The sequence below is a fragment of the Sus scrofa genome, chromosome 8 (assembly GCF_054392235.1).
Source record: "Sus scrofa isolate SSC_HxYL_T2T_F1_AM1 chromosome 8, Sscrofa_HxYL_maternal_Yorkshire_Landrace_v2.0, whole genome shotgun sequence".
In the NCBI taxonomy this organism is placed as follows: Eukaryota; Metazoa; Chordata; class Mammalia; order Artiodactyla; family Suidae; genus Sus; species Sus scrofa.
Window position 1 is genome coordinate 79,762,600 of NC_139390.1, and position 13,450 is coordinate 79,776,049.

Below are 13,450 nucleotides of genomic sequence, written 5' to 3' on the forward strand. Positions count from 1 at the left end.
TTGGCATTGCTGTGGCTGTGGTGTAGGCCAGCGGCTACAGTTCCCATTTGATCCCTAGTCTGGAAACGTCCATATGTCACAGGTGCAGTCCTAAAAAAGAAAAAAGACAAAAAAAAAAATCAACACGTGGAGTTCCCTGGTGGCCTAGCAGTTAAGGATTCGGAGTTGTCGCTGCTGTGACTTGGGTTCGATCTTTAGCCTGGGAACATCCACATGCTTCAGGTGTGGCCAAAAATAAATTAACCCTTAACAATTATACATTGCTGTTTAGCTTAAAATAACAAGGTGTCATTGAAGCTGAGAAGTTGCATGTAGAATCATGTGCCACAAAAATGTTGTAGTTACTATTTTCCTTTTTTTTTTAGGGCTGCACCTGCCCCGTATGGAGGTTCCCAGGCCAGGAGTCAATTCAGAGCTATAGCTGCTGGCCTATGCCACAACCACAGCAATGCAGAATCCGAGCTGTGTCTGTGACCTACACCACAGCTCATGGCAATGCTGGATCCTTAACCCACTGAGTGAGGCCAGGGATTGAACCTGAGTCTTCATGGATACTCATCAGGTTTATAACCTGATGAGCCACAATGGCAACTCTGAGAGTAAAATAATTTACACTGTGATGAGACGCCATTGTACATAGATGAATACTGGAGTGTTTAGCTTCACTATTTTATCAGATAACAATGACTAGGAAATAATTACTTAATCTCAATAGTAAGATTATTAACTTGTTGTTAGTCCCTAGGTTCAGAGCTGGGGAGGAACTCAGCCTCATTCTGACCTAATTTAAAAGAAGGGCCCTGAATGGAGCACAACAGCAAAATGTCAAGTTCACTTCTAAGTCTACAAATCGATAAAGCCACATAGCACAGAAGGGAGGAAGACAGTCACATCCTTTCAGTGACTTATGGCCTCCTCTTATGAGTGGTGCACACGTTTTTTTTTTTTTTTTTGTAAAAATCAAATGTCTTCCTGAGAATTGCTTTGTTGCTATTGTTCCTTTTTTTAGAGTTATAACACAAAGAAAACACATTGCCATATTTTAGATAAATATTTCAAATGTTTTACCTCTGCATGCATTAGAGATTTTTTAAATAGTAACTCTAATTAGTGTTTTGTTGGTGCTTGTGATTTCCATGCTTTGCTTTGAAGATCAAATAATAATGTGTATGTGCTTACATGTTATTTACTTTCTCCCACACACTCTGATATTATCTGGCCATTTTCTAATGTAAAACATTGGCATGAAAAATATTGAGTCATATGTATGTATAAATACCAGCGTTTCACGGTGGCAGAGAAGCAGTGAAGCAGGAGAATAGTGTGATGGTTATGATGTACTAACCCCGATATGAGGCTCTGACACTACTTGGTGGCCTTAGACAAGTTTTTGTTTGTTTGTTTTGTCTTTTTGCCTTTTCTAGGGCTGCTCCCACGACACATGGAGGTTCCCAGGCTAGGAGTCCAATCGGAGCTGTAGCAACATGGGATCTGAGCTGCGTCTGCAACCCACCACAGCTCATGGCAATGCTGGATCCTTAACCCACTGAACAAGGCCAGGGATCGAACCTGCAACCTCATGGTTCCTAGTCAGTTCATTAACTACTTCGCCACTACGGGAACTCCTTTTTTTTTTTTTTTTTTTTTTTTTGAGATGAGAGAAGAATTTATTTCAAATGAAAAAAGAGGTCCTTAAGTTTTTGGAGCCTCCATTTCTTCATCTATAAAATGAAATTAAGCAAGATACTATATCTTAGCTTAGCACAATGTCCAGCATGAAATATGTGTGATCCATGTAAAATAGTGACTAAGCACATAGACTCTGGAGTCAGGCATCATGGATTCAAATCCAAACTCACCCAACTCACCTAAGTACTGATTGAGCAAGTCACTGAACTTCTCGGTGCCTCTGTGCCTTCATCTGCAACCAGAAATGTAATGGAGTTCCTGTTGTAGTTCAGTGGGTTAAGAACCTGAGTCGTATCCATGAGGATGCAGGTTTGCTCCATTTAAGGAGAGAATTATAGAGAGCATTTATACATCCAGCTTTTCAGACTCAGAGATTCCATGTTTAAGACTGCTACTAATTCTGGCAGAGAGCTGCCAATTTGAGCATCTTGATTAGAATAACTAGAGTCTCATGATTTTAATTAGGTTTTTGTTTGTTGAGAAAACAAAGACATTTGCTGGTGCTTGCTCGAGAAAACAGGGGTTACTGTAGGGACATTTATGGTAGATAAGGATCTTGTAAAAACACAGGGAGAGGGACAGTGACACCGCAGGCATGTTGGAAACAGGAACTGAGGTAGCATTTGCCACCTTCCACTGGGGCGGGTAGATCTCTTTCTTCTTCATATTTCTACTTTTCTCAGCATCCTCACTTCATTCTGCTTTTGAAACTGACTAGCTTCATGTGACTCTACTCAGGCATCATTTATGCTTGCTACATAATATCAGTTTATCATTTAAGGCTTCTCTTGCTTCAAATCTATGCCATGACCCTACAACTTGAGTTCTCCCACCTAAACGCATCAGCCTTTCATTTCCCCAATTCCAATTTTTCAAGACTGATGATTGGTCCAGTTTTTCTTTTCAAGCCAGATCATCGGCTGCAAAATGAATGGACTTTCCTTAGGTCAGAGATTTTCCACTGAGCCAAGTATTGGGGGCTTGGGGAATTTTATTCAAGTGAGAAAGGGAAGTGTCCAGCAGCAGCAGATGTGGGTGGAGCAGGAAGTTAGTGATACGTCTTGTGTCTGCACTGAAAGATGGAGGTCATGGAGTTTATACCCAGAGATTTAGGAATCCCTTGAAGTTTATCCTATGAGGAAGAGAGCCTATTGAAGAAATTCTGGCTTGGGACTAATGATGGAAATAATGAATTTTGCCCTGGAAGGTACTCTTTGTCTTTGCCACTGAAAGTGTGGTCCACAGACCAGCAGCCTCAACATCACCTAGGAGCCTGTTAGAAATCAGAATCTCAGGCTCCACCCCAGACCTGCTAAGTTAGAATCTATATTTTAATAAGATTCCCAGATGATTTACATTTACATTAAAGTTTGAGAAATGTGGCTCCGGGATGAATTGGTTAAGTGTAGACCTTCTAAAATTTACCAAAGGCTTTTACCAAGAAACTTCCAGGAGTGCTGCAACCATGTGAGAACTAAGTGCTAAGCTGTCAGAATTTTGCGTGTTGGTTGATTTTGTTTGGTAGCTTGAAATCGGCTATTCTGGGAATGTTCACACCACGGAGACTGGCAAATGCTATAAATTTGTGTCTTTTGTACTGGAAAGCCAGCTGTCAAACATTTACCAGCATTCCACTGGACAGTTCTAAATCTCCCAATTGAATCTGTCCCCTAAAACTTCTCCTAAGCGTTGTTGGACAGATAATGTTATATGGAGTATAAAGTGGTTAAACAAAACAACTCCTCCTCAAGTTAATGGTAGGTATGGATGCGAATGTTTCATGATATTATGTAGGGAGTGGTTTTTAAAGTGTGGTCTCTGGACTAGTAAATCAGCATCGGCAGAGAACCTACTATAAATGCAAATTAATGGGCTCTGCCTCAGGGCTACTGAATTGGAAAATCTAGGGGCTGGAGCACAGCAATCCAAGGTTTAATAAGCCTTCTAGGTGATTCTGATACACACTAGTGAAGTAAGAAACGTCACAGAGTGCCTCGTCTTTGTCCAATAGGAGAATCCATTTTCAACTTGAACCCCAAATGAGAAGTGACTCTTCTCGCAAAGGAGTTTCCAGTTCCTTTGAAGATAGTTGAGGAAGGCAGAGAACACACATCAAGAGAACTACAAGAGGGAGTTCCCACTGTGGCTCAGCGGGTCACAAATCTGACTAATATCCATGAAGATGTGGGTTCAATCCCTGGCCTTGCTCAGTGGGTCAAGGATCCAGCATTGCTGTGAGCTGCAGCGTAGGTTGTAGATGCAGCTCAGATTTGGTGTTGCTGTGGCTGGGGCTGTGGCTGGCAGCTGCAGCTCTGATTTGACCCCTGGCCTGGGAACTTCCATATGCTACAGGTGCAGCCCTAGAAAGACAAAACAAAAACAAAAACAGGAGTTCCCACCGTGGCTCAGAGGTTAGTGAACCTGACTAGCAACCATGAAGTTGTGGGTTTGATCCCTAGCATCGCTCACTGGATTAAGGATCTGGTGTTGCCGTGAAGTGTGGTGTAGTTTGCAGACATGCCCCGCATCTGGCATTGCTGTGGCTGTGATGCAGACCAGTGGCTACAGCTCCGATTGGACTCCGAGCCTGGGAACCTCTGTATGCCGCGGGTGTGGCCATAAAAAGCAAAAAACAACAAAAATAAAAAAACAAAACAAAACAAAAACAAAACACACACAGAGAGAGACAGAGAACTACAAGGCTAGGCAAATATTGAGAAACTTTTCCCAGGGAAATTAGCCAGGCAAGCAGTCAGCTGGCATGTTGCCAAGAGTCCTGGAGAATTAAAACCTTCCTAGAAAACATTTGAGAAAAGTTGCTTTAAAGTGAACTTTGAGGAAGTGCATAAGCATAGCCTAAAGATTTTCTGCAAATACTAATACAAGTTCTCATATAAAGAAAATGACATCCTAGCACATGTAGGAAAAGGAATGGCATGTACCATATTAAGAAATTAGCAGAAATTGGAATAAAGGGTACTAGAATAACTTACTCATTTTGCCTTTCTAGTCAAGAGCTCTCATTGGCTCCTTAGTAATGACAACAGGTAACATTTAATGAACATTTACTACTCTGTTCCAAGTATAGTAGTATCTAAGTAAATCATCTCATTATTAGCCCCATGTCACAGATGAGGAAACGGAGACTCAGAAAGGTATAGTAACTTGCCCTGGGTCACACAGATAGTAAGGGCTGATACTGGATTCAAACCCAGGACGTTTTGCTCCAGAGCACCACGGCTTAACCAAAATGCTCTATTGCCTCTCTTTAATTGGAACCTCCTTATGAATTAAATATTTAGAGGCTTGGATTTCCCACTTCAGAGTATGGATTTTTTGCACTGTTTACAAGTCTCAAACTAAATAACGTCTTTATATATTATTGTATGTAGATAACCGGACTCTGGACCCCACATGACTAATGCTATCAAGTTCTGGTGCCCAAAGTGGGCGATCTGGTAAGCTGTACCTTTACAGGACGTTGCTTTAATAAGCTTATTAACTTAATAAGCTTAATAAGGTGACTACAACAAGCATAGTCTATGTTACTCTGAGTCCCAATATTGGATGTTTAAATTCTCTTATCACAGCAGGAGACACACAGAGATATACAGATGGGGGCCAACTGATCCTAGCTATGGAAAGGGAGGTATATGGAGTCTAAGGAGCAGCATCTCTAATCTGGGTGTTTGTTTCTGTCTGAGATAAATTAGGTAAACTTGCTCTAATTCTGGCATTTACCCTTACATGAAATTCATTTTTAAATATCATGAGAACAAGGGCTATTTTGGTTTTACTCTCCACATCTATGTATTGTCAGGCACACTGCTTGGTACAAATACTCACATATTTGTGGGAGGAAGGGAGGAAGGGAAAAGAAGGTGAAAGGGACAAAGATTATAAAGGTAGATTCAATTTCTTTGAAACTTTTTAAAATAACAGCCATAAATGGGTGTGGAAACTTTGAAGTAATTACTTAGGTATTGACAAAGCAGGAAAATAAATCAGAAATCTTATTTTTCAGGAAGATGGGTACAAAATACAAATGTGAATTAAAGCATTTGTGAGGGGAGTTCCCGTCGCGGCGCAGTGGTTAACGAATCCGACTAGGAACCATGAGGTTGCGGGTTCGGTCCCTGCTCTTGCTCAGTGAGTTAACGATCTGGCGTTGCCGTGACCTGTGGTGTAGGTCGCAGACGCGGCTCGGATGTCGCATTGCTGTGGCTCTGGGTAGGCCGGGGGCTACAGCTCCGATTTGACCCCTAGCCTGGGAACCTCCATATGCTGTGGGAGCGGCTCAAAGAAATAGCAAAAAGACAAGACAAAAAAAAAAAAAGAAAAAAAAGCATTTGTGAAATTCCTACTTTGATTCAGTCCTATGGGCAGCTCCACAGAAGCAAGTTTGCAGGCTTGCTATTCTAATTGAGTCAATGATTCATGCATGCGTATAATATTCATTTATTCAGCAAACATTTATTGAGAGCCTCCTCTGTGCCAGGTTGGTAACGTGCTGAGGTTACAAAAATGAGTAAGACATGATTTCTGCCCTCAAGAACTCAGATGATTAGTGAGAAAAACACATACATTGTGGTAATGGTCACATAACTCTGTAAATACACTAAAGTCCATTGAATTGTACAGTTTAGATTGGTGGATTGTATGATATGTGAATTATATACCTGGATAAGACTGTTTAAAAGAAATGGATAAACAAAAATAAGTCTCATATGAAACCAGGAAGAGGTGGCCATAACTCAGCCTGGGAAGCCGAGAGAGGCTTCATCAGTCAGTAAAGCCTAAACTGAAGGCTTGAAAAAAAAAAAAAAAACAACAAAAAAAAGTTACCTAGGTGATATGGAACAGGACGTTCCAAACAGAGGGGACAGCATGAACAAAGTCATGGAGGTGAGAAACTGTGCCTGTGTCTGGTGCTGGGGGCGTGGGCTGCTGGCAGGGGGTTGAGGCCGGGGAGGTAGGCGGAGGCCAGAAGCGAGCTGGAGATAGTCACGGCAGGGTTTTATTTAAACTAGGAAGTGATATAATTCGTGATCAGATTTGTTTTAGATAAACCATACCGACAGCTGTGACGTAATGGAAAGGATACTGATTTTTTTTTTTTCAGTCAGAATAACTTGTCCGTAGGTCTCAGATCTGCCATTTTAAAACGAGAAGGGTTCCATAAGTTTGTCGTTTTATTATTCACTTGCTCCTAATGGCACAGCTGGTCAGCAGGGGGGAAAATGTAGAGGTGATTAATGTTCGGACTAATTTAAAACCAGGCTGACCTTGTGATGAGTTAAAAAGAGTTTGTTAGGGAGGGGCACACCCCCTTCGGTTGGTAGTGGAAAGTCTGGCTAATTTTTAAGTATTTGCAAGGTTGGAAACGTGGCGGTGGAAGCTGGTGAGATTCTTCGATTTTTTGTTTTTCGTGCTTTCCTAAGTACTCTCATAATCTATTAAAAATGATCGCTTTCAGTACACTTGCAAAATCAAAAAGAAGAAAAAAATAAAAAGGAATAAAATGGAGTATCGCCAACAGGACCGTATTTTCCAGGAAGGGCGGATTTCCCTGAAGGTGGTTAAGCTGTCGAACCGGAACCACGAAACTCTGGGTCCTACGCAGTACGGAGGACTGACGGGAACACTGCCAAAGGGCACCGCGCCATGCGCCCGCCCCCGCTGGCTTGAAAGCTTTTGGTTCCAGCCCCTTTCCTCTTGCTCCTTCGAATCTCTTCCCCCTCCACAGTTTCCGTATAGGAACCTTTTGTAACATTCTTCCACGTTGAAGCGGGGGACCAATTTCGTCGACACAATCCGGAATGGTCAACATGGCGGTGGCCGTAAGAGTCCTCAGTAGAGGTAAAGCAAGGGATCTTCTGGGCTTGCAGGGGAAATAGCTCTGGCGCAGGATTTTCTGTGGAAGCACAGTGGAGGCTGGACTCTACTGGGTGCGGTTCTGCACCGGAGACTGGATAGGCCTCTACTCTTTTGGACTCTCAGAGCGTCGTTACTCTTTAAAAGAGACCTTACCAGAGGTTTCACTCCTTTCAGGAGCTGTCCACTCTAGGAGTGGAGAGTGGGAGGCGGATGTACATTGACACCGCTCTAGTCACCCGTAGGGACGGAGGCAGAGAAATGATTCTTTCTCCCGTGCTGGGGGTGTGGGCTGCAAGAGAAAGGAGTTTGATACGTCAAACGAGTTCTGGAGTGGAAAAGGCGGTGTATTTGTGCGGCACTTAAAATACTTGGTGCTTTCGGAGCACATGGTTGCAGACAATTACAGTTCTTAAACGTCAATTAGACGTTGTTTAATTTGGAGACTATTTCTGTAGCACTTCTTGGTAGCAACTCTTTTCAGCAGTTAATAAGGCCAAGATGACAGCTTTTTTTTTTTTTTAGCTACAATACTTTATTTTTTTTATTTTTTATTTTTTTTTTGTATTTTTGCTATTTTCTTGGGCCACTCCCGTGGCATATGGAGGTTCCCAGGCTAGGGGTCGAATTGGAGCCGTAGCCACTCCTCTACGCCAGACCCACAGCAACACAGGATCCGAGCTGCGTCTGCGACCTACACCACAGCTCACGGCAACTCCAGATCCTTAACCCACTGAGCAAGGCCAGGAATCGAACCTGCAACCTCATGGTTCCTAGTCGGATTCGTTAACCATTGAGCCACAATGGGAACTCCTAGCTACAATACTTTAAAAAGTTTGTGTTTTTGAAGCACAGAGATACACATTGTTATTTAATTATTATGGTAGATCTTTAGGTGGAGGCAACAGTCAGGATCACCCCCATTTTACAGAGAAAGAAACTGATTCTGTTAAGTATGTGGGTAAGTTCATATAACTAGTAATTGATTAATTGGCTTTTTTTTTTTTTTTTCTCTGAGCTTCTCACAGGAAACTCATTGTAAAGAACAGCATTCCCTATTTGGGACAGTTGTTGCTTGAAGGATAGGGGCGGCAAGAGATCACGACAGACCCAAAGTGAGCAAACCAAAAAGTGTATCTTTATTGAAAAGAGATTGATGGTGCTGTCTTCGTGTATGACAGAAATAACGTTAGACAAAGAAACCAAAAAGAGAATCAAAGATTATCATTCTTTCCTTACTGCATTTTCTTCTCATGGCTTCCAAGATACTTCTTCATTTTCTTTTTATTTCACCTGTCATTTCTCACATTACTTTGCTGGTTTCTCCTCCTCTTCCCAATCTCTTACCTTGGAATGTCTCAGGAGCCAGCATTCCATCCTTCATTCTGAAGTTTTTTGTATCTAAATTCATTCCTTTGATGGTCTTATCCAGGTTTCATTGCTTCAAATATGGTCTGTCTTAATGATTCTCAAAATTATCTGTAATCAGAACTTCTCTCCTGAACTTTAGATTCATAAACTCATCTCTCTATTCTAGATCTCCTTTTGTATATCTAATCAGCACGTAACATTTGTCTGAAATCAAACTCATTGGCATAGCCTTGGAGTCTTCCCCATCTCATTTGATAGTAACTTCATCCTTTAGTTGCCCAGACCAAAACCTCAGAATATCCTTGACTCCCCCTCTTTTCTCACACTTCATGTTAAATAGGTGGCAAATCCTTTTGGCTTCACCCTCAAAATAAATCCAGAAACTGATGTCTTCTCAATACTTCACTGCAACTGCCTTCCAAGCCCATCCCTTACCTAGATTTCTCTACAGTCTACTCTCAACAGGTGGTCACATTGGTCCTTTAAGAATGTAAATTAAATCATGTTTCTCCTGTATTCAAAACTCTGCAAAGCCTTCCTCTTTTTTCTTAGAGTGGCCTACAGATATGCTATTTTGTTATCCATGATTGAATACTTCAGATGTGGCTAATTCAAATTGAATGTGTCATACACATTCGATTTGAAGACTTAGTACCAACAAAAAGTAAGATAGCAATTATTTTTTATATTGATAATGTGTTGGGATGATAATATTTTGGGGTATTAGCTGTACTAAGATGTTAATTTTTATTAATTTCACTGGTTTTTTTTTTTTTTCCCCCCCACTGGTTTCTTTTTAATCTTTTTTTATTGTTGCTGTTAGGAAATTTATAGTTATACATGTGGCTTATGTTATTCTTCCATTGGACAGCACTGGGCTAGGATCTTACACATCTTTTGGTTGCTCCCTTCTCTCACCTCCACTAACCTAGCTTACCACCCTGAGCTTATCTCCAGCTGCGCTCCTTCTCACCCACTGTGCTCTAGCCACACTGGCTTCCCTGTTCCTTAAACACACCAAGGACCTTCCTTTGTTAGGAGAACCTTTTCTCCTAGGTGGAGTAGCCTTGAAATACTTTTTCTAGATATTTTCATGACTGACTTTCTCATTTCTTTCAAACTTTTGCTCACACATCACCTTTTTAAAAGGGCCTACCTTAACCATAGATTTAAAATCGCAGCCCACTTTTCCCTTGATTCTCAATTCCTTTTACCCAGTGGGTTTCCCCTCACGAGTACCATTTTATGTTTACTGGTGGTGTCGCCCCCTGCTAGGAGGAGACAGGGAATTTGTTTTGTTCACAGAATGCTTAAAGCAGTGCTAGCGCATGTTTCGTTGGCATATACATTGTCAACTGAATGAATGAATACCTAGATCTTCAATAAAATGCCACCGCTTTTCCATGTGTTTTAATGAATAATATTTAAAGTAATTGAAATCCAGTTTTTGCTCTTATTTGTTCAGATTTCCTTCTTTCATTCAACATGTTTATTTTGTCTTCATTTGCCAAACACTGTGTTATGTGTTAGGAACAGAATGGTAAACAAGCTATTTGCATTCCCTGGCTATGGTGCTTATTATCTATTGAGGGGCAGACATTCATTGTAATTACTTCTATAATTACAATTGTCCTGCGTGCTCTGAAGGAAAAGTACATGGTGTTCTAATAGTGTATATGAGAGACTTAATCTATTTTGGGTCTTCAGGGAAGACTTTGCTGAAGAAGTAGCTTAAATAGAGTCCCTGAAAGATCTTTGGATATTTATGAGTTAGCTGTGGGAAAGGGAAGTGGAAAGTGGTAGGGGAGAATGTCACAGATGGAGGGAAGATTATATTGGAAAATCTGAAGGTTGTAAAAAACATGGTGTGTTCAAGTAATTGAAAGGAGACCAGTGTATTTGGAGTGTGGCAAGCATGAGAGGGAGTGGTGTCAGATGAAGCTCACTAGATGGGTTAAAAGTAGCTCATGGAGGACCTTGTTAAGGGTTTACTTTATTCAGAGAGCACAGTGAACCCATCCAAATGTTTTAAGGATATGATGAGATTTCATTTTAAAAATCATCCCTCTTACGAGTAGGTGGAAAAGAAGTGGAGGGGGCCAAGAGTAGAAGATAGAACAGTTTGGAGTCTGCTGCAGTAATCCATGTAGTAGAGGAAGGTGGTCTGGACTGTGGTGCTGATGGTGGGAAGGTTAAGATCTCCTAGGGAGGGTGAGAGTTAGAGAGTTAGGTTGAGAGACCCTGGAGAACTCTTAACCTTTCAGTATCAGATTTAAGAGAATCAGCTAGCAAAGGAGATGGAGTTTTTTCCATCTCATTGCCATGGGGCAGGGGTGGGCATGACTTTTGAGAATGAGTGCAGATTCAGGAGGATTCATAAGTAGTTGAGGAAATTCTCAGGGCTTTTGTTTTAGCAAGTGAGGTTATCTGCTAAGAATGAGAGGAGAAGAAATGTGTTTCAGGAATATAAAATACTACAGATAGATAAATTGACTATATACAGATGGAAAATACAGATATCATGGTCTAACAATGCTATTTAAATAGTGGTATTTTTTTAGTTTGGTTTTTCTTAGTCTCTAACAGTTTGATTTCTATTGAAAATTTTAGTTTCTGGTTGTCGTGGCTGGGAGCTCTAGAAGCAGTAGTTATTTTATTGCAGGTTGCGGTTTGATGTGTTCTAGAGAATTATTTTGAGGATCTTGCCAAGGTTTTTGGGTTCCTGTGTAGTACAATTAGAATTATTATTATTTTTTTTTTGTCTTTTTGCTATTTCTTGGGCCGCTCCCACGGCATATGGAGGTTCCCAGACTAGGGGTCGAATTGGAGCTGTAGCCACCGGCTTACACAAGAGCCACAGCAACATGGGATCCGAGTCGCGTCTGCGACCTACACCACAGCTCACGGCGACGCTGGATCCTTAACCCACTGAGCAAGGGCAGGGACCGAACCCGCAACCTCATGGTTCCTAGTCGGATTCGCTAACCACTGCGCCACGACGGGAACTCCAGAATTATTTTTTGGAAGTGTTTGCCAAATCTTGAGTGGGTATTTGCTTTTTTCCTTCACTTACCATATGTGATTTTTCAAGATAACTGGCTTCTTTAAAAATATGGGAGGTCTCCTCTTCGACGTTGCATACTAGCATTGCCCACTAAATTTGAGATTCTGGAGGGCAGGAACTAGATCTCATTAGTATGTTTCCCTTTTTCTTCCTAGCCATTAAGGCCTCTTATGTCTTGTGTGTGGCAAAGAATTCCCACTAGTAAACAGGTCTCCTATACTGCACCAAAAGGCATACCCACAATGTTTACAGAATTCACAGTTGTGGTGATTTCTTTCTTTTTTTTTTTTAATAGTTATTTCCCCAATACAATTTTTTTTCTACTGTACAGCATTGTGTCCCAGTTACATATACATGTACACATTCTATTTTCGCACATTATCATGCTCCATCATAAGTGACTAGACATAGTTCCCAGTGCTACACAGCAGAATCTCATTGCTAATCCTTTCCAAAGGCAATAGTCTGTATCTATTAACCCCAAGCTCCCCAACCACCCGACTCCCTCCCCGTCCCCCTTGGCAATGTGGTGGCTTCTTGTACTTCAGTTTTGTTCTAGAAGATGAAAGGTGAAATTGAGTTGTAAAGGCCCTGAGGCAAGAATTAACTCGAGGGGCTTGAGAGATTCAAGGATCTGAAAGGATCACAGTGGGAACGTAGGAGAGTGGTATTGAGTGACAGGCAGGGGACAGCTCACGTGGGGCTCACATGTAGGCCACAGGATGGACGCAGTGGTAGCTATTCGGCGTGCACAGTATGCTGGCATGCACAGTGCACTGCACTTGGGAATTTAACTTATGAGATGAATTCATTTGATGTATAGATTAGTCATACAGTTTACATGCTATTGGTTGTTGGCACAGTTTTATATAATGAGTGGATTTCAGAGTTCTTCTGATGTTGCTGTGAGCTGTGGTGTAGGTCACAGACACAGCTCAGATCCTGCATTGCTATCGCTGTGGCTAAAGCTCCGATTAGACCCCTAGCCTGGGAACCTCCATATGCCCCAGGTGCAGCCCTAAAAAGACAAAAAAAAGATAGTCTTTATGAACTGATATGAAATTATTACTGTAATCTATACATATAAACATAACTTTATGAAAGGCACACATGAGGATATGTATATACATTTCTTATAATTACATGTGTATATCTATGTCTAATATATGTGTGAAAATGGGCTGTAATACCTTTATATGAAAATGCAAGGTGTAGAATAGTACATAGAGTGTGCTATCATTTTATAAAAGAGGGGGAAATAATATTACTAGAAAGATGCAAAAGAAAATGCAAACATGGGAGGGAAGCTGGGGGTTAGGGGTTGGAGGAAGACTTTTGTATATTCTTTTTTCAAACATTTGCTAGTATTTCTGTGTGCAGAATATATTTATAACATGTAAAGAATAATTTAAAATTTTAGATACTTACTATTAAGCTTAAAAAAACAGAACA

The 13,450-nt window shown here is 41.1% G+C and overlaps 1 protein-coding gene across 21 annotated transcripts in view; it reads left to right on the forward strand.

Annotated features, from left to right (window-relative positions):
* MRPL1 (mitochondrial ribosomal protein L1) overlaps positions 1-13,450 on the forward strand; it is a 189,627-nt gene that overhangs the window by 31,393 nt on the left and 144,784 nt on the right. For 8 of the 21 annotated variants that reach the window (XR_014812762.1, XR_014812763.1, XR_014812764.1 and 5 more), the window contains exon 1: positions 7,496-7,548. The exons of 4 other annotated variants lie outside the window; for them this stretch is intronic. Coding sequence is in view for 5 of the 17 variants with exons in the window: in XM_084972608.1 (XP_084828734.1) it covers positions 7,509-7,548 (40 nt within the window). In the remaining 12 variants the exon portion in view is untranslated. Of the gene's footprint in view, positions 1-7,495; positions 7,549-8,581; positions 8,679-13,450 lie in introns of those variants that run through there. 9 more of the 21 variants (XM_084972614.1, XM_084972611.1, XM_084972615.1 and 6 more) reach the window with 2 other exon arrangements.